The sequence below is a fragment of the Hydractinia symbiolongicarpus genome, chromosome 1 (assembly GCF_029227915.1).
Source record: "Hydractinia symbiolongicarpus strain clone_291-10 chromosome 1, HSymV2.1, whole genome shotgun sequence".
Taxonomy (NCBI): Eukaryota; Metazoa; Cnidaria; class Hydrozoa; order Anthoathecata; family Hydractiniidae; genus Hydractinia; species Hydractinia symbiolongicarpus.
In genome coordinates, this window is record NC_079875.1 from 25,409,168 (window position 1) to 25,431,039 (window position 21,872).

Genomic DNA, 21,872 nt, shown 5'->3' on the forward strand with positions numbered 1-21,872 from the left:
GTCCCTGTTATGTATAGTATTTTAGATATTTCTTCAGAATAATCATATTTTTGTGGCGTTGAATAAAAAATACCAAAAATACAGTTTGAAATTTAGTTGTCAGTTGTTAAAGAAGATCAAAACATATTGAAGAAAAAGAACATTTATTTCACCTACTAGCTATATTGTTCTGCTAATCAATCAAGCGCTTAACAGACCTGTGTCATCTATTAAAGTTCTCACTACTAGAAATTGTTCCGCTGAAGTGTTTTCGGTGTTCTATAGAAGTCCTAACTCCCTGGAATACCATAAAAATTATCCATAGAGTCAAAATTTTGCGTTTCACTCTTGATTTTCTGCCACTTTTTATTCAAAACGTTTCCCGAATAAAACTAGACGCGAAAGTCTTAATTTCAGGCTTCCTACTTCACCGCGAGACAAGGCTGCACATTGCATTATACAGGCCATAAAAGCAATATCAAGGAAAATATTTAAGATTTATAAGACGTGTAATTATTTAAAATTTATAAAAAATAAAAAATCTGTTTCCCAGTCTCTTATGTCGCTGGTTCGGTGTTTGTGTTATTAATGTAGAATTATAATTAGAATGTTGTGAACATATTTTCTAACTTTCATTAAATATGGTAAGATTGTATTCGTGTACGAAATTAATATCCAGCTGCCACACCTTCTTTTCTGGGATCAGATTTCGCGTAAATTTTCCCACCGTCAACATATATACCTTGAACTATAGCATTAAGACTGGATTGTAGAATTCTGTGATTCTTTTTTTTCAATCCCTCCACAATATCGTCGGAGAGGAGGTACCCTTTTTCATTTCGAATGTATTCTGGAAAAAATGCGTGTTGCGGACGAGCATCTTCCACAGCCGAAGTTAGATTGTAAGAAAACATCAACTTCTTGATGATAACCTAAAAAAGGAGTTAGAATGTTAAAAAGAAAGTTGTGACAGCAAGCAATGCAATTAAATATTTTTCGATGACTACAACCTAATTTTTAGACACTTCTTATCTCATTATTTCTTCCAGATAAATTTGCTTAACTATAAAGACCTCTTTGGAAGGACACTGAGTAATAATATAGCGCTAATTAATAATACTTTATGCTTTGCCGCAAAACTGCGTGTGGACGCGCTTTAAACTCTTATAACTCAATTTAAATTGTAAGGAGGTTTTTTAAATGGAAGTTATGCTTCTTGTATAGAAATATAATTGCTATTTACTAAACTCTTACCCAAGCGGTAGAAAGTGTTATCCTGGTACCTCCCGAACCACCAACCACCATCACAACATTTCCATCTTTATCAACTAAAATTGACGGACAGGTCGATGAAAGAGGTCGCCGTCCAGCACCGGGAGCATTATATAACGGCGTTGGATATTTATCACCGTAAGTGGAGTTTAAGAAAAAATCAGCTAGTTCGTTGTTGTATATAATACCAGTTTTCATTGATCGAAATTTTGCGCCAAACCTAGGAAGGAGGAACTTTAACTATGCTATTCAAGCAATAAAAAAGTAAGTTTTTACTAATGTGAAGTATAACATTATTAATATCGATCAAGACATACAGATAAAAAATCATGATTGTTTCACTGGATGTGAAAGTTACTTTATTGCATGTTAAAGTAGCAGGTGGTACGTAAAAATGCGATGTGACAAAATCAAGTTTTTTTAAAATAAAATTAAAAAAAAAAACTTGAATGCCTGCTGAAAATTCATAAAAGCAGACGAATAATTAGTGAACCATTCGTAAATAATACTTAAGAAGATTATTTATCGTTGTCTTAATTTAAAAGAATCAAGTTAATGGTAAGAACCGCATTTCTTGAAAAATATAAATTGAAATTTCTACAAACTATGCGGGTTTAGGCATCAAGAGATTAAACAAAAATTTAAATAAAAAAAACATACGCAAAATTGATCGTATCCGTAGCTGATACAGCATTCCCATCTTTATCAATCACTGAAACATGTGTAGTACCATCGTCTTCAGTTGTCGTAAAGAATTGATCGTAATAACTATTTTTTTGCGTGGAAGTGTCATTCACTTTCATACGATTTATTTCAGCCTTCGCTAGACTTATTATGTCTTCTTTCATCTGAAATACAACGCACGCAATTATACTCTTATTGAATAGGAGAGTAGAAGTTAAAAATGCGATAAATTGTTTAAGGAGTGAAAATAAAAACTTCCACCGCAAAAATATGTATAAAGTCAACTGAATGTTTACTTTATCGAATTCGGTTTTATATTCAACAGGTACTTTATCGGGATCACCAAGATGTGGACGTTTCGAATAGCTAAATTTGAAACTTTCCACAATTCTGTGATATGTTAACACTTTCTCATCAACTGTGTCCAGGTATGATGCGTTGAACTTATACCCTATGAAAATGTAAGGAAATGCAACCAAACTAATACACTTTGGCACTAGGAAAAAAAAGAAACACCGCAGTTAGTTGCTATTGTCTGTCTCGTATTAATTTTTTCCTATGACCGTAAGGCACAGTTGTTATTTTTTTAACCTCCCGAACAGTTACACAAACCAAGCTGTAACCTGGAGAGTGCAATGAAAGTTGAAAATTGATGCTTTCTGAAACATATCGTTAATTGTTGTGTAAGCCATATTTTACTACATTGACGCGATCACATTTTAAGATGAGAAAACAGAAAGTTGCAAGGAGTTTTTTATCTTATTTACTCAGGTAACGAGACTGGATACTCTGATGAATTAAAAGAAATCCCTTTTCTCGTAGTCGCAAACGTTAAAAAGTTTTGTTGTTGTTTTATTTAGCAATGCCGTAATACACAACCCATAAATAAATAATAAAATCATACCTTTTACCATATTTAAGATGTGTATTAAAACAGAACCACCTCCTGGTAAAGGAGTTGTATGAAGTGTCAAACCATTCAATGTTGTGGTTATAGGCACTTTCTCTAAAACTTTGTAATTTTTCAAATCCTCCGCCGTCATGTTACCATTATTGTTGTTGACGTCACTTAAAAAGAACTTCGAGATATTTCCTGTGTAAAGATCTTCTGGATTGTCTTTAAGTATTCGGAGTGTATCAGCATATTTCTTGTTAACAATAATATCTCCCGCTTTTTTGAACGTACCATCTTCATTTACTAGAATTTCTCTAGAAAAAAACACGGTTCGCCGGGGTTACATATTACGGTTACCATTATGTGTAACTTTGGCCCAAATTTGCAATTCGGTTACTATTTTGAATAAAACTCTAGCTTTAATATAAGAGAGTACGGGAAATAAAAATACAGAGAATGTTTAAAAGATAGCCTCATTTCTTAGGCAATGTCATACAAGGAAAGTTTAGCCTAGAGTTCAAGCAGAGGTGATTAGTCTCAGTGGACTCGTGTAAAAATGAATTTTTGTCTAACTTCTGGAATGAGTTTATATCCTCTTTTTTGTTAATGGTCTACTGATTTGTCGGTATTTGGAGTATACAGGTAACTAATTATAGCTTGCCAGTTATTTATTTCGCGCATGCTTGAATTGATAGCTGAACTTCCAAATACCAATTTCTTCACCAAAAATTATTCATTTTAAGATTTATATTTCGGAAGCTTTAAAGAGGTTAGAACTGAGAAACAACAACTTTGGAATGAGACTGTAACATCCTCAAATAACCTTAGTTGCCAAGTTCTTTATTCTTCGTCCTCAAATGATGCAGCTTTTAATAATAGAAACTCAATTTTTGATACTAAATACAGCATCAGTTTACAGGCGTTGAATTCTTTCACGCTTCGATGTTTGCCAGCAGTACTTCTTTCAGAACGAGCTAAGTGTGGGCGAAGCCTATTTGGCTTTAAAGGTTACCTATATTCACTAGAAATATTTTTATTTTTTTGAAAAGTCTTTATCTGTTCTCGAAATATTTGTCTTAAAAGTTGCGCTGATTGTGCAAAATTAAGACGTCATGAGTTAGCAGTTAGCATAATTATGGTAACTAATATTGAAATGTATGTAAAATGTTTAAAACGCGTCAAAGTGAACGGCCAGAAAATTTTATAGCTCTATACTGCTTGCCAGAAGTGTTAAATACAACACTCTCGCAAAGAATACTTATGACATCATGCATCAATTAGTGAATCTTCTAAAGAACCAATCAAGAATTTTAAAAAAAATATTCAAATTCCTAGACACCCCTTCAAGCTCTTTCATATGCAATTAACTTTATTTTTCGCGGGAGGTAACCTTTAAGCGAGTGTAAATATTTCCTTCTGTAAATAATTTCAGAAATAAATTTTATGTCCGGTTTATCATTGTACACAGGATCTGTTGAAAGGTATAAAAGTTTGTGATGAGAGAGACGAATGTGGAATCATATGGATTTGTTGCAACTGTTTTATTGACGTTGCACTTTTCTGTTAAAAACGGAACATATTACAACAAGCTCACAGTTTTTTAGTTTTTGTCCCTTGTCCACCTGAGTTAATTAACAAATAAACAAACAAAAACGCGAAAGCCTTGCTTGTTTATGATAGACAGGAAAAAGGGTTGAGAAGTCAGGGATTAGTGACTTAATTGCTTTCAGTTATTATTTTCTTAATCTTGAAATGTCGAGTTTGACAACAAATAATTTTTTTTACAATTCGCATGTTTTTTTACCCGACAAATTAAAGAATATAACTTCATAAACGTTTTTATGGATTTTAAATCAGAAGTTATTATCGTAGAACTTTTCAGACATTGGAGAAATGTTTGGTCTTGGGTACAAAGTGGGTATAGTCCCTGAACTGAAGCAGAGAAATCCTTAGGAGTAAACACTTGCTGCCCAGGGTTCTATGATATATCTATGATATCTATAATATATCTTGATATATTTTCCCCATTGGCAAGTGAAATACTAGTCAAAATAGAGCATGTTAACATGTTATCAACCAGAAACTAAATCCGAAATTTATGTAAATGCTTCTCTTTCCATTTTTAAGTCCGCTATGATATTGCTGGCAAAAAGTCGGTTTTGGTTAGAATTTTGACGTAAGTCAAAGCACACTAAGATTTCAAAGCAACTTGCCCAGAAATTTCTGGTACTTCTTTTTAAATATAAATATGTCGTCTCTTACTTCAATCCAGGATCCGCCATGATTGCTTTCTTTGTAGAACTTGATAATTTCGAAGCCATATGCTTTCCGATCGTGATACCTTCTTCAGCCAGCTTGATTGATGGTTCAAATAATTGAGACCAAGGTAATTTTCCATACCTTTCATGAACTAACTTTAAACCTCTGATCTCTCCAGGAACGCCGACTGCTAATCCACCTTAAAATAAAATTCTGAGGGTTGTGCAATATAGCTTTTAGTGTTATAACAACGTCAGATTTTGAAACCAAAAAACATAAAGAAAACGTCGTTTTTGTGGACAAATTTATTCCAGAAGAAACCGCTATTCTAAAAAACAACAAATTTTTCAGTCATATTTTTTTTACAAAGCTTTTGATCCTTAATTTCAATTGTTTGTTGCGATGTTGTCTGATGTATAAGTATCATTAACAGACGATTAAATAGGGTCTCACACAAAGCCCACAAAAAAGGTAAAGTTATATGTGTATACAGAGAGTTTTACAGAACTTGCTGACAAGGGTTATTTCTGTAGTTAAGATTTGAAAGATTTGGACATGCTTACAAAAATACCCGGAAGTTAAAAAAAATTAAGCTGAAAGATCAGTGAAATGGTATGGTATGAAGTTTATGTTACTCAAAAGTGCTAAAATTAAAAGTGTTTTAAACCTGTCGCTCTGAAATTTTTGTTGAAAAGATGCATGCATTAAATATTGCGACTTTTATAAGTTTCAGTTGCCTTCAGGAAAGCTGATTTTTTTAAACAACTTCTGTTGTCACGGTCATTTATCAAGGGTAACCCGGCCACAAAACCGACCTGAATAAAGTTAAATTACTCTGTACATACCTACTTTTGCGGCGTTTTTGTCATGAGCATAAGAGTTTGCATGTAAGCCAGCTGGACCAGTTTCTCTATAGTCAAACACTGTAGTTTTCCTCTTTGCTTTATCGTACAGTGTCATAAAACCTCCACCACTGATACCAGTAGAGTGCAGATTTACCACTCCTACGCAAATTAAACTTGCAATAGCAGCATCTACAGCATGCCCTCCTGCTTTTAACATTTCCAAACCAATCTTAAGAGATATGTTATGTGGCATGCAGGTTGACGTTATGAATTATATACGATTGTTAAAACTAATTGCATTTAATGCATTAGTGAGAGTTTTTTGAACTAATGTTGCGGCTATGATGTGAAGAATAGACAGCAACATTAGAAGAATAAAGGTAGGTTTACATACGACTGCATTTTCCGCTCGAGCGGAAAAATCTCAAGAGCTTTTTCCACAAGCATGTGCAATGAAGTAGAATGACCGCTGACCCGACGTGAAAAGATGCTCCCCAGCTACTCTGAAAAAGTTTAACTCATTCAAATTTTTCAGCGCGTATTTCTCTCAAGCTTTTCGGCCAATGAAATTTGAGAAAAATGTAAACATTGCGTAATCCTTTTAGTGAAATAAATTTTGGCGCAACTCCTTTTCATAACACGCTTAAGGAAATATCAAGATGGCAGAGAGATGTACTTTTGAAAGCTCACAAGAAAAACTTAACTCGATAGGCTCAATTTTATAATCGCCCACAAACTAACGAAGCCAGTATAGCAGAAGAAGGAGATATAGTGAACGAGGATGTACAGAGACGAAGCAACGACTTTGTAACCAGAGGTTAAAATTTGATAAATTTACGAACAGGATCAATCAGGATACAACAACAGAATCAACAGTCATCACGACAAGATGAGAATGATATTGTAACTGACTTCTCACAAGTATCAGGAGAAAACACTGTGGCCAATTATGACGTTGAAATCTTCATAAACGAGATGGAAGGTTTCCCATGCTTATGGAATACTTCAACGAGGTCACACCATGACCAAAACATGAGAAAGACAGCATGGCAACAACTGGCAACAAAGTTTGGAAAACCAGGTTAGAGTATTATCGTACATTGAACACTCGATATAAACCCTAAGCAGACACAGAACAATTTATCAACAATTATTGCATTAGGTTAGCTAGCTATATTTTTAAATGCTGTTTTTCAATCAAACTATCTAGATACACTTAAAGATTTATTTATTTTAGTTGAATTCCTGAAATCGCAGTGGAAAAACCTGCGTGATAACCTAAAGCGATTCTTGGTAAGGCGTGCAGAATTGACACGATCTGGTGCAACAGCACATACATTGCCGAAATGTAAATATTTCTCACAGTTGCAGTTCGTACAAGACAAAGTCACGAATAAAGAGACTTCTAGTAATGTTTCTATGTCCCCACCTTCACCAATCACAAGTGATGGCATGATGACCCCTAGTTTAAGCCTTTCGTAAAATGATGAAGAAGAAAACTTGGATAGTACTAGTAGCTGCATTAAACCTATTCCAAAGAAGACCCCGCGTACAAGCTGCAACTGAAATGGACATTCAATTTTTAAAAACATTGGAGGACATAAATTCAACGACTAGGGCTGCCCTACTTCAAAACGATGCAGAAGACGACGAAGATATGCTTTTTGCCAAAAGTATTGTGCCAACATTAAGAAAATTAGCAGCTCGAAAGAATAAAATTGCTAAGCTTAAAATTCAAACATTGCTGTTTGAGCTGGAGTTTGATAAAAAGAACATCTTTTTTTAACATATATTTTGTATTTTAAACATTTTTACTTGTATATATTTTACACACTTTTTAGATAATAGAAGTTACATTATTGTAAATATTTTTATAAAAGAGAGTTACCTTCTTGTGTTATATGTTGATTCTTTAATTGGCTTTTCTCTCCTTACTTCAGACATGTCTAAAAATAACTTTAAAAATAATTTAAGAGCAAAGATGTCGATTTTTTAGGAATCACTAAACCAAAAAGCATAATCGTTATAAAAAGTGTGTATCTAGTGGCATATTTCAAAAAAAAATATATAGTTATATATTTCCATATTATATAGTTGCAAATAATTTTGTTGGTTTGCACTTGGGTCTATCGTTCTGGATACATAGTCCCACTGCCAACCTACAGCTCCTTCTTGTGTGGTAAAATAATCTTTATAATCCTCGCGCACATCCTTTACATTTTTCGTATAGTTGTTTGATCGCGTAGTACCAATAGGTAAAAAGCCAGTATATCCATTGGTTTCATTCCTATAGTTTCCAAGCTGTCAGTCCGCGCCATTTTCAGTATCCACAAATCCTGGTGGACAGTACCTGCACTCACCATGGTTTTCTTGGCTTTTCATTAAAAAGTTGTGTAGAGCAACTACTGCTTTTGTTATTAAATTCACAGTTTCAGCCTGTGCAATAATGGGACGTCTAAAAATGCGAAACCTTGCTACTGATATGCCAAAACAATTTTCAATTATTCTTCTGGCCCTTGATAAACGGTAGTTAAATATTTTTTTTTAATGCAAGAATCCACACGAGCGAATGGTTTTAGCATATGTGGTTTTAATTGAAAGGCATCATCAGCCACAAAAACATATGGATATAGCTTATTTCCTGCATCTTTTATTTTGGCTGGGGGTGGTCTATTAATTGAGTTTGTTTCTATGGCCTGGCCAATTTTGCTGTTTTTTGTTTTGCTCCATCTCTTTGAAGCCCAGCATCACCAATGTCTATCAACGTAAATTTGTAACGTGCATTGCACACAGCAAGCAACACTATGCTATGTAATTAAAGTAGTCTGAACCACTTCGGGCTGGTGCTGGCATTACTACATGTTTGCCATGTATTGCCCCTAAACAATGTGGAAAGTTCCATCGGTCTTTGAATCTCTTTCCACTTGCTTTCTGTGTCAGGAACATCTAATAATCCATGACTCTGCAATTGATCCCATATTGCTTCGCACGTTTCGCGTATAATGCGACAGACAGTTGGAGGGCTGACTCTATAGCTACTTCCAATTGTAATCTGAGCATCTCCTGTAGTTAAATACCACAATGTAATGCATAAACGCTCGCTAGGACTTGTAACATCCCTGATTTTAGATGACTTGACGATGACAGGGGCTATCCAAGAGAGTAGCTGTTCAAATCTTACTGGTGTCATTCGAAACGATTTAAAGAAATATTCACTATCAAAAAAGAATAAATCTTTGACTAAAACATTGTACAACCCTTTGGTCCTTCTTTCCTGAAAAAGTCTCCTTATCCACATTCTTTTCTGTTAATGTTTTTAAAGTTCTGCTTCTTTTTACACGGTGCCACATAAAGTTATAATTAATTTTTAATTTTGTAATAAAACATATCTTCTGTTTACGGCAGCCATTTTAATCTGAATAAGCACGTTTTCTCTTAAGCGAAAAATTAATTTCCATTCACGTCAATCCCGAGAGAAAAAAGCTCGCGAGCTTTTTCCGCTCAAGCGGAAAATGCAGTCGTATGGAAACCTAACTAAAAAGTATATACCAAATGCAAAAGGTTTTGTTTACTCATAACCTATAATGCGTTTTTTTCATAGATCAACAATTCATCAAGTTGCAAGAGAGGAACTTGAACGTTTCATTCATTTGAAAATACAAAGAATTAAAGTAATTTCTAACTAAGTATAAACCAAAGAATGATTAAAGATTAAATATATATTTAAAAGATATTGAACATCCATTTGTTTAATTTTTCGTTGTTGTTTATTACTGCATGTCCTCTTTCTAGTGCCCTTCCCTCTTTAAAGACACAGACCCGTTTAACAGTTTATGCCGATTTGCATACCGTTTGGTTAATATGAAATTCAGTGACACGTGGAAAAACAAGTAAAGTATTGACTTCTTTTTTCATGTTAAAATACTTCTTATAGGGCTATTGAAGTTTAGAAATAAATAAAACCTACATCTGAACAGTTTTTAGCATCTGTTGCGACAGCACCATTTGTGTAATAGTCCTTTACAGCAGCATAATTGTTTCCATCGCCGTCGTCTTCTTTGCTTAGTGTGACGCCTAAAGTGATGGCGACAGCTACGACGACAATGACAACCACCAGCGCGATTATGATACTATAAGTAAATTTGAGAACAGTTTCAAAGATCAGTAGCAAAAATGCTTGTTTTTGTGCTTTTTGACACGTGACGTAATCTGGTAAAAACTCTGATAAGTTTTATCACCATTGCTCAATTCAAAGTTTATTGGTCAAATAACGGATTTCCTGAATAAGAATCAACTAGCCAAGGAAAAAGACATCAGAGATTTGCCCGTCGCTATCAAGCAAGACAGTTAACTTTGAAATTGGTGCCACAAGGAATTACATAGCCTTTTATACGTATTTTGATCTTGGTAAATTCACTTAACACCCAAATTTCGAGATGTTTGTGGGTATAAACATTTCGTTGCTTGGATGTGCTCAAGAATGCCGCTGGCAGATCTTAAAAGCTGGCCAGGAAAAGAATGCGTCATAAAATTGAGGAGATTTGACGGTGATTTCTTTCATAAACTTTTTCGTTACGTAGTGTATTGGTTTGTACTTGACCATTTTGTGCGCGACATGTGTTTACATTATTAAGAAATGGTAAGCAACACAAAACATTAAAAATGTGTTTGAGTTTGTGAACCACTGCTTTATGAAGCAAAATCAATGAAAAAAATTTTGTACTTTTAAAAAAACGAAAAGAAAAAATAGGCTCCATGTTTGTTTCTCTTTATAATACCAAGACTGGTGAACTACGAATCGGTATAATTCTTGAGTATAGTGATACGGAGACCAATAGTAGGTTTGTGTTGTAGGCCAAAAAATCTAGTTGAACAAGATACAAAAACAATCTTTTTTAAATAAATAATTTTGAAATATTATTTTCTGCTTAGTTGGCTATGGAGCCAGATTTTCATTTGCCAATACAAATTTTCCAAACATTGACGATGTTTTATTTCTATTCAAAGTTCTATGAAGATATTTGTTTTCTTTATAAGGAGTTTAAAACTAGCCGAAACTCGTAGGTAACTGAACAATAAATAATTGTGTCTATTGATTTTTATGTTTTATAAAAGCAGTCTTTGAGTTTTATTTGTTTCTTGCTTTCCTAGTTGTTAAAAAAAACTTCTTCTACAGCCTTTAAGCCTGTAGAAGTTTAAAATACTCTTTTTTCGCCGTTTTTAACACAAAAGACTAGTGTATCAAGAAACATTACGAGTCTAGCGTAGCGGTACGGAAATTATAAGTTGTAGAGTGTTGTGGTCAAAACCATCTTGTTAAACAAGATAAAAAAACGTAAACTTTATTTTTACACTATCAGTTTGAATTATTATTTTGTTTCGCACATTTTTTCTTGGGTTTAAGGCAATAAATAACAAACTAAATTTGATAAATTTTCTTATTATTACAAGCTCGTGAGCTTGTATTAAAACGCAAATGTGTCCTACAAGAATGGAAATTTTTGCCGCTCTGAGCACCGACACGGGAGTCGTCGTGTGTTCGAATCTCATCTTGGTAACTCTTTTTACTTTTTTTTTCTTTTTTCTTATAAAAATGTGTTTGAGTTTGTGAACCACTGCTTTATAAAGCAGAATCAATGAAAAATTTTATAAGAAAAAAGAAAAAAAAAAGTAAAAATAGTTACCAAGATGAGATTCGAACACACGACGACTCCCGTGTCGGTGCTCAGAGCGGCAAAAATTTCCATTCTTGTAGGACACATTTGCGTTTTAATACAAGCTCACGAGCTTGTAATAATAAGAAAATTTATCAAATTTAGTTTGTTATTTATTGCCTTAAACCCAAGAAAAAATGTGCGAAACAAAATAATAATTCAAACTGATAGTGTAAAAATAAAGTTTACGTTTTTTTATCTTGTTTAACAAGATGGTTTTGACCACAACACTCTACAACTTATAATTTCCGTACCGCTACGCTAGACTCGTAATGTTTCTTGATACACTAGTCTTTTGTGTTAAAAACGGCGAAAAAAGAGTATTTTAAACTTCTACAGGCTTAAAGGCTGTAGAAGAAGTTTTTTTTAACAACTAGGAAAGCAAGAAACAAATAAAACTCAAAGACTGCTTTTATAAAACATAAAAATCAATAGACACAATTATTTATTGTTCAGTTACCTACGAGTTTCGGCTAGTTTTAAACTCCTTATAAGGAAAACAAATATCTTCATAGAACTTTGAATAGAAATAAAACATCGTCAATGTTTGGAAAATTTGTATTGGCAAATGAAAATCTGGCTCCATAGCCAACTAAGCAGAAAATAATATTTCAAAATTATTTATTTAAAAAAGAATGTTTTTGTATCTTGTTCAACTAGATTTTTTGGCCTACAACACAAACCTACTATTGGTCTCCGTATCACTATACTCAAGAATTATACCGATTCGTAGTTCACCAGTCTCGGTATTATAAAGAGAAACAAACATGGAGCCTATTTCAAAGTCTTAGCAGCTTAGAAGCCGTGGAACAAATAATCAAAAAAATATATAGCATGAATAAACAAAACTCACTGCTTCTTTTCCATTTTTACTATGTTTACACACTTCTGCTTCTGTCCGCCAGAAAAAAGAGATGACTAACTTGGTTAACGTTTAAAGAATGTGCTGATCAAAACAAATCTAGCAACGACTCGCTTTCACAACCGTTAACATATATTATTATTTTCTACATATTGAATTTGTGAATACAATGAACAGAAAATAAATAGAGAAACAAAATTCCAGCTGGGTTTAACACATCATTGTAAATCCATTAAAATAACCTTTTAGTATGGCATCTTTTTATTTTTAATACATTAATGATGAGTGCGTCACGTGCACATCCGGTAGTAAACACAGATGTTTTTATTAAATTTTATTTTTGTTTATGTTTTGTTTTTACATGTCAAACGGTGTGATGTACATACGAGAAAAAGTAAAGCTGTTAGTCAATATAAATGGAAGAAAATTTAATCGCTTTAAAATGGCCTTGAATATTTTAGGTGTTTTCCATGTCAACAGAAACATGTCACCAGAAAAGGCACTTTTAATAAATTTTAATAAATTAAAGGGGGCATGTCCACCACACTACCTACTGTCTCCTAACGTTGCCGCACTATCCTTATTTTTCCCAAAGATTTCAGCTTGGAAGTTTTTTAATCAAATTCATTTTGTTTTTTTTCAAAAACTTACTAAACTTGTTCAATGAAAGCATAATATTTTTTCTGTCTCATCCTGGCATTCACTAAAATTAGTTTGAAGACTTACACCATACATTTAGTGAGTGCTATTCGTTAGAAAAACAATTTCGCCATTGACAATTGTGCAAATCAATTTCAGTATTTTTTAAACACGCAGTTAAGGCCCTGATAGACGATAAAATTTTCTGCAACATTTTCAAAAGTAGTAACATGACTAATATGCTTGAGAATATGTTGAAGATTGATACACGACAAGTTTTACTGAAACATAGTGTCTCAATAGAGAAGTTTTAAAATGGGAGATAAATAAATAGCAGAAAATGAGTTAACTTGCACGAATTTGGCTTGTTCAGCTGCAACACGTCTTCAAGAAAACGAGGAAACAAAGAAAAACAGAAAAACATGAATAGGAGAGTTCTTGCGAAATCAAAATGATTATTGAGGCCACCCTGTTACAGTAATTGCATTATTAGACGAACCAAGGTCTTCCAGATTACTTTATGTAGATTGGACAACGAGGTTATCTTTTCAAAATTTCAGGGTGTCAAAAATTTTTATATCGGTATATAAATAGAGACAAGTCTTCATCGTAGTCATGACTAACAACAATATTTTTTTCATTTTTGAATTTCTTTTCTACGACACGATGATGAGATGCCGCTAAATATTCATTTAACAACACATCGAACGCGCATAATGGAGGCTTCATATTTATATTTTCTTGATCTTTTTTACTCACAAATTTTTTCAGTAAGTGCAGTAGCATAAAATAATAAAAATATGTACGTCACTAGCCAGGAGAACCAGCAAAAGTTTTCTTACCACCGGAATATTTTAGGTGGGAAAATTACAAACAATTTTTCTGCAGTCAGAATTTTAACCGCGCTTTTTGATTGGTTATTTCTATTGTTCTTTGCTCACGTGGTCAATATCAAGAAATCCTTTGTTTTGAGCGTGAATGCCTATACTCACCCGAACGAATATAATTAATTCTTGCATTATTAAGAGGGTAAGATGTGACCACGTCGACTTTGTGTTTATTGGTTGATTATAATTCAAGGTTTGCTATGAGGTGGATTCAATTTTTAGGGCTTTACCTTGACATGTGTTTGCGTCTAATCTTTCGTTTGATAGAAAGTGAATTTGATATGATCAAAGAATGCTTAGTTAACTCGGCTAGTTCGTCACATGTTGTTTAACATTTTTGCTATTTTGATCTTCAACTTTTTCTTGTTTCATTATTTTATGCGTGTTGACCCGTGACCATCACTATAAAGAGAAATATATTTCATTGTATTTTAATTCAGCTAAGACAATTTTAACCTGTATCTGTTATATAATGGCGAAAAAAATATCTATCTGTCAGACTGTTTTATATTGTGGGTCTACTGTGTTGTCGTTCTGCAAAGTTTTAGGTGAAAATACTGTTTTTTTACGTGAAAATACAAATTTTTGTAAAGGCTGTTTTACATTACAGCAATATATTGCTTTAATATGAAACGGCCTCAACTCTACGAACATTTTTAATATCAAAACATTCATAGTCTTTGTTTCTGCAAATTTTTTGTTATGATGGCTGTAACATTTAAATTGATTTATTATATATTGTACGCGCTGGGTCAAATGCGGTCCAATAAATGAATAAAAATGAAGCCCGCGACGAATGTTTTCAATAGTTCGGCAAATTACTATTTTTAGATATACACTTCCCTCTCAAACCTTCTAGGTAGGAAACGCGGGAGTGTTCGGTGGAAAACCGAAATGAAATTAGGTTCATTGTGTTTTAGGTAGAAATCCTTTTCTGGTTGTGATATCCTTAAACATTGAAAAATTTGCGTAAAACAACGTTATTACAAGGATTATTTATCGTTGGGTTAACACGCCTAAAACAATAACGCACTTATGTCCCCAGGGTTTTTTGCGGAGCAAAGCGTCAGCGAACGCAGCGTAGCAAAGTCCATTTCCTCATTAATCAGCCAAATATAAGGAACCGTGAAGGGTGTATAGGTTTTCCACACAAAAAAAAATGTCACTTTGCTAGTCTGAATTTTTTTTTTAACTGGAGGAGCACTTAATGGAGCTACAACTATGCTACAGATCGGTAAAAAGATCTTTAATTCACTATTCCCCAAAAACATTTTAAGAAACTGTTCTTAATCTATTTTTGAAATAAACACAGAGAACAATATAAAGTCTTTAATGCATACCTGACTGCATTAGCAACACAAATTTTGTATTTCATTTTTAAGTCAGAAATACTGTTTGGTTGATAATAGCTAAGAACAGTTAAATACTTGACAGTCACGCTGTCATCCTTTATTTTTTTGAAAATAAGCAAATTATCTTTCAAATAATCAGATGAATCAACTTTTTTTTGACAATTGAAAAAATGAAATAACATTGCATCTCTTCCAGTACATCAATCTGAAATTTAACAATGACAAGCTCCACAATTTACACTTTTTGCTTGAAAAACTGGCAGGATTTCAGCTATTGGATCCATTTTCGTTTGCCTGGGTGACTTATGTGCATGAAGACGAAGACTGCCATGTATTCCGCAACACCACTTTTTTTAAAATTGTTATGTACTATCAAAGACAGAGCATTGTTTTCTTGCATGAGTGTTTGTAACCACTTTCTTTTAATTATAATAATGAAAGATTACAGTCAACACAACATCAGAAAGCTCGGAAGACATAACTGTGGCACCTCCGAGTAGGCTGCGGTTGAGTAATCGATCGAGGGCTTCAGTTGCTTTTGTTCCTTGTCCTGACGTAATTTCAAAGAGAAAACCTTTGAAAGCCTGACCAGACATATTTTCCACTTCGTTATAAACTTTAATTGATTCCAGCAGGTAAATTATCAATACATTGCTTGTTAATTGTTTTGAATATTTTCCAACATTTCAGCAGTGGTTCTCATGGTCCAAATAGCGCCCAAGTTTGCTTTTGTTCCTTGTCCTGACGTAATTTCAAAGAGAAAACCTTTGAAAGCCTGACCAGACATATTTTCCACTTCGTTATAAACTTTAATTGATTCCAGCAGGTAAATTATCAATACATTGCTTGTTAATTGTTTTGAATATTTTCCAACATTTCAGCAGTGGTTCTCATGGTCCAAATAGCGCCCAAGTTTCTGTCGAAAATAACAGTGACTTCATTCATCCTTGGAGGAAAGAATACGGAAGGAGAAACAACTTCATTTCTGTACGCTTTAAATGTATTGAATTTTCTATTGTTTTTAATTTCAAAAGAATCAGTGCGTGAGGTGCTCGACCGAGTCTTTTTCGCAAAAAAATGATCAAATTCCATATTCTCCTTTAATAGAGGCTAACTTTTTTCTATTAAAATCTGACTGTAACACGCTGCAGGCACGTGATTATTGCATGGAAAGTGTGCCTAATATAAGTCGGTAAACATTGCTGTTAAAAACTTCAACATTACGTTTGGAAATAAGCGTTTAACCATGATATTAACCTATTTTTGCAGGCTTGAGTATACCACTTTGATCATGAAAAACAATATAGATAGATATGCGCCGGACGAGTGCCGACAAAATGTGTGCTGGATTAATGTTTATTCTAACTAAAGAAATAACTTCTTATAACAGAACGTCGTTTTAAAACGAGATATAAACTTTTTCTTTTTGTTTACAAAAGTGTCGACCATGTGCTTCTTCGCTAATTATGTTAACATAAAAACAAAAGAAATTTTACCGATTTCAATATGGCTTCTTGTTTTGATAATATTATCAAATTCATCATCAAATTATCTAATTGTTTTTATAACCAATCATAGTTGCGAATTGTTATTCACGAATAATTTAGTCACACAACCGCCAAAATTTCAAATTAAGTTTCTATACAGACACCTGCTAGAACCTCACGCAGTGTTTCAATAGAATTAAAAGAGTTGTTTCTCCTTCCGTATTCTTTCCTCCAAGGTTCATCAGTAAGTAATAATGGGAAGTTTTCTTCAACACAACAGGTATAACACATATATTAATTTTACATCCTTTGATAAGTTTTGCCTTGAGAGAATTTCGATGCAATTTGTGTTGTGTCGACGCAATGTTTTCATGTGATGTTCACATGTAAGATACCACTGAATATTTTGACCAAAATCATTTAAAATAATAAAAAGCAATAAATGTATTGCCATGTTGCCGATATTAGCCAATAGACTTTCGAGGCTTCAATATATGGTCAGTCGATAGTGACATTCGAAGGTCAATACTATTCATTTCATTCGCCTTGATATTGGGTCTAAAAGTAAGTTAATAGTCTTATCCTTCCCCGGGAAATCAAATATCTTACTATTATTAAATTTTGCCATTGCAGCAATCCCCTCAGATATTTGTGTGAAATAAAAAAAATCTGTTGTAGCATGTTGTTTGTTTGATGTGTAAATATGAAAATTTCACGATTTGTCAATTGTGAGGATTTCGAAAATTACATTCATTTTGTTTTAAAAAATTGAGAAAGAGCTGCGGGACACCAAAGAAAATAAATTCGGGAAAAGTGTATTGCAATATAATTATTATTTACATGATTAACATTCGTTTGAAGACTGCACAATTAGGTCAAGAAATGACGGAAATTTTGTCTGTTGTAGTCAATATCCAGCACATAGCGGGACATGGTCAAACCTCCTTAAACCATGTTATACACACTTAATTAGTAATATCATGCCCTAAAAAATAAACGCAGCGTGTCCCGCTAAGTATTCGCGTCCCGCGATGTGTTCAAAAACAACAACAACAACAACAAAAAAATATATATAAAGTTGAAAAAGTATTAAAACAATAAACACATCTGGCCCCTACTAAACTTTAGTCGTTCTTAAAAGAAAACATTTATTGACTCAACATATCACTATATTAGATTACATTACTATGTGTAGGAGATGCACATAGACAAGAGTATATTTAATATTTAACACGATTAGAATGTTTGTAGAATTTTTCATTACTTTTTAACGAAGTGTCACGACGACTTTTTACAAAAAAAAATGAAAATTTTGACTTTGATAATGACGATTGTCCTCAACCGTCTTTTTCAGACAGTATTACAACATTAACGCCGAATGCTTACCTCAATTATGAAATTCAAATTTCTGTGTCTTATAAAAACATATTTCCCAAGCGTAAGTTTAATGGTTTTTCGGTTTTATTATAACTACCCAGTAAGGACAAATAATAATTAATAATGACATTGTATCTTGTTCATGTAGGGAATTCATAATACGGTTACTGATATCCCACGATATTTTAAGAAAATAAATTAATTAACCAGAACGATTTCATTCTAAACCTTGTCGAGATAAGCCATGTTGAGCGAGAGGAAAGAGTTTCTGACGATGAGAAAAAGTAACATGACTGGCTAAAAAGTGTGTAGTAGCCGATGGTAAGTTGCGTTTTTACTGATTATCTATTTTTTCGTTTACCTCATCCAAAGAACGGTGCATCTGTTTTTAATTTATTTATAGAATGACAAAAGAAACTTCAGAAGCAAGAAAAGAAATTATGTCACACTGAAGGATGGTAAGTCGAATTTTTACAATTCGAACAATCTTACAATCTTTGTAAGTTATAACTTGCAGTATCACTTTTTTAGTTTGGTTTACCAGCATTTTATGGAAAGGCGGAAAAAGCAATTGTGAGAGCCCAAAAGAGGTTGGAATTGACGATCTGGATTGCTGTATGTGATTTTTTTACTTTTTAATATATTACGTATCGTGTGCTATAAAGCCGTGCCCGCTACCCGCTAAACAGCAAACTGCAATACACTCAAACATATAATTACCCGCGTATTTATTTTCCAGTAACAAGCCTTTAGGACAGATTTAAGTATTGCGCGCTCCTTGCAGGCTGTGTAGAATAGAATCATTATGTGCCGTTTTTATGGCTGTCAAATACTTAACCCCCTTTATTAAATGCCAACCTGCATTACAACTCCAGAACAATTGTGCATACAGCTGGTCCTACAAAAATGAAAAATCACTTTGTATATTCGCTATTTATATTTTCACACGTCTCCTGAAAATTAATATTCCGCGCACAAAAATTATAATTGACGAAAGTATCCCGCTTTCCTTAACAATATCGACACACTTGTAGAACTCCTCTAATATTTTTTTTACTATTTTCAACCTTTCGGGGGCTTAAATGTGTCTTAAAAGTTTCCACAATGATAGATCTTGTTACGACAAACAATGTTTGATAAACTGTTTTATCAAAGGAAGCTTAAACAACTTTTTGTGTTTGTGTGTACAGTGCTTCTTTGTAAACTTTTTTCACTTAGTGCAATAGGAATTGTTGCAGCTAGTCACAAACGAAGCAAAAAATTTTTTAAGGAGAAAACATGCTCTTTCGTTTTTGTAACGTAACTGGTGAGATTGACAACAACATATTTCCGTCATTGCATAATTGCACATCCGTTTTGCAGCGAAATTGATCTGACGTGAAAACGATTGATGTTAACATTTTTAAAATCTTTTACCTAAATCAACATGTGAATGTGTGAAGTCGCCTATTTCTGGAGCTCGAATCAGTAAAATATCAAACTCACATTTGTTTGGCCTGCATGAAAAAGATCACGAACCTTCTTTCGTCATTTAATCATTGATTCCTGACAATATTCCTCTAGCGACTTGCGAGAGGACATGGACAATGTTTTCTTACAACGTGACTTGACTTTATACACTCTGACGTACTGGGCAATTCTATAAAAAGCATTTCTAATGCTATAACATGATATCAAACGTTACATAAGAACATAATCACTTACACTTGATTTTTTGTCATTCCGTTAAAGAAATATAAGATAGCGTTGGGTCTATCAGATTCTATGGCACCCAATTGTTCAAAACGATTTATTTAAAAAAAATATTTATACACATATAATCTTAGCTACGTATAATATCATGTACTCATCTTATGGTTGAGTTCTTCTCGCATTTCGATTGGTTAATCTACACGAAAAAAATGATATATTTTTAATTTCTACTAAGAGACGGGTGCAATTTGTTGTTGGTTTGTAATTCTAAAAGTAATTTTCCCGTTAAAAAGAATTTTCCAGCTTGGTTTGACCCCAATTTAGTAGGGTCTAAAAATTTAGGCGAGCACATAATTGTTGACGCCTATTGCTAAAAATAAAATCATTGCATTGCACATTTACATTTCAGACTAAATATCATGGAACGAATAAAAATAACAACGACTTAAATTAATATTTTAAAAGTGGGTTAACCGGGTTAATACATCCGTTTTAAAAAGACATGTTCCGGTGTCAAACCGCTTGTTTAAAACGTTTGATCCTATACGTTTTTTGATCAGCGTTTCAACAATGGGATAGGGTAATTTTTAAAATAATTAAACAATAACAAATACCTGATAAATTAATTTCTTTAGTTACTAGAAAACCTATAATGTTGAATATAGGCCTTTTGCTTGTGTAACCGAGCTGTAGTTTTGTTTTAAAAAAGAAACTTGTCTACAACATATACGAAGAAAGTTTTTGAAATGCAGTCTGCGCGTCTTGTGTTTGTTTTAAACACAAAATTTTCTCAACATTAAACAGATTGGTTTTCAGTTCATGGATGCTTCACTTTTTTAAAGCATTTTCAGGTGAGAAGAAATTAATGTTTGTTTTTAAAATGTGAAAATGTGTTGTTTCTTCTGAATAAAAATATTTCTTTCTGTGTAACATTTGTGCAATTCTTAATCTGTAAACTATCTTGTATTTATTTAGATAAAAATATGAAACAAACAAATATCGTGACATCAAAGATCCGATCATATGGTCAATACGTGTATCTGCAAGTATAATATGTTACGATTACAATTTTATATCAAGAATTATGGGTACAAGAAACTAAATGTCAACCTGTGAGGAAATTTGTGCAATTGTTACATTACGACGGAGTTTTTGAATTCAAGATCAATTAATGGTGTATCAAACAGCGACCAATTTGCTAAGCTGTTTCAGAGTCTTTACGTTACGGTTATAACCTGATTTGATGGAAGTGCTCTGTGTTGTTTGATGCACACACGTTTATCAAAAGCAAAGCGATTTCAAGTCCTGCTTGCCGAATAATAATTGTGCGAAATAATTCAGATTCAAGTCATCATTGCTTCGCTTGCACCATATCTTTCATCACGATATTTTAATAGTGTTTTGGTGTTAGATAAACAGTTCTCGGTTATTCTGATGACACTGAAACATTTTACCATGACAAATGGTTTGGTCACGCTTTGTAATAAACATCAGCAAGTAACGCAATTGTTCTCCACAAGTTAAAAATAAGTGTCTGTCTGGGACAAAAAAGTGAATGTGTTTATTTTTTAAAAACGAAGTTTTTGTCCCAAACCAACTAAAAAATAGTATAATATTTCTTAGGAGAGCACTTCGTGTTTTTTTACCATGCTCTCAGATTTTTTAAACGACTTCTTGGTTTACCAAATTGGTAAATCTTGTTTGAGCATTAACTAACTAATTATTATATGTTATAAGTTATATGCGAATTTGTCGACGTAACATACAACTAGTAATTTATTAAATATTAGGAAATATATTTTACAGATGCATATCTGTAAAATAGTTTCGAGAACAGCATCCGTGAAATGGAATAATTGACAATCTGATAAGAGCGTCATTTTGCACTAAAAAGTGCAGCGAACATGAATTAAAAAAGGCTTGACGCG

The 21,872-nt window shown here is 33.2% G+C and overlaps 1 protein-coding gene and 1 long non-coding RNA gene across 2 annotated transcripts; one reads left to right on the forward strand and one right to left on the reverse strand.

Annotated features, from left to right (window-relative positions):
• Positions 1 to 476: 476 nt before the first annotated feature.
• On the reverse strand, positions 477 to 12,659 carry LOC130648255 (glutathione hydrolase 1 proenzyme-like). The gene is made up of 9 exons (XM_057454296.1): positions 12,502 to 12,659; positions 9,902 to 10,064; positions 5,935 to 6,163; positions 5,093 to 5,288; positions 2,840 to 3,144; positions 2,232 to 2,386; positions 1,912 to 2,099; positions 1,234 to 1,471; positions 477 to 911 (listed from the first exon to the last, which is right to left on the reverse strand). Exons 1-9 carry the CDS (start codon positions 12,513 to 12,515, stop codon positions 648 to 650), a joined length of 1,752 nt encoding a protein of 583 aa, XP_057310279.1. The 5' UTR covers positions 12,516 to 12,659; the 3' UTR covers positions 477 to 647.
• Positions 12,660 to 17,869: 5,210 nt separating this feature from the next.
• Positions 17,870 to 18,834, forward strand: LOC130637512 (uncharacterized). The gene is made up of 3 exons (XR_008982357.1): positions 17,870 to 18,573; positions 18,656 to 18,710; positions 18,784 to 18,834. It is a non-coding gene; the product is annotated as an uncharacterized LOC130637512 (long non-coding RNA).
• Positions 18,835 to 21,872: the final 3,038 nt, after the last annotated feature.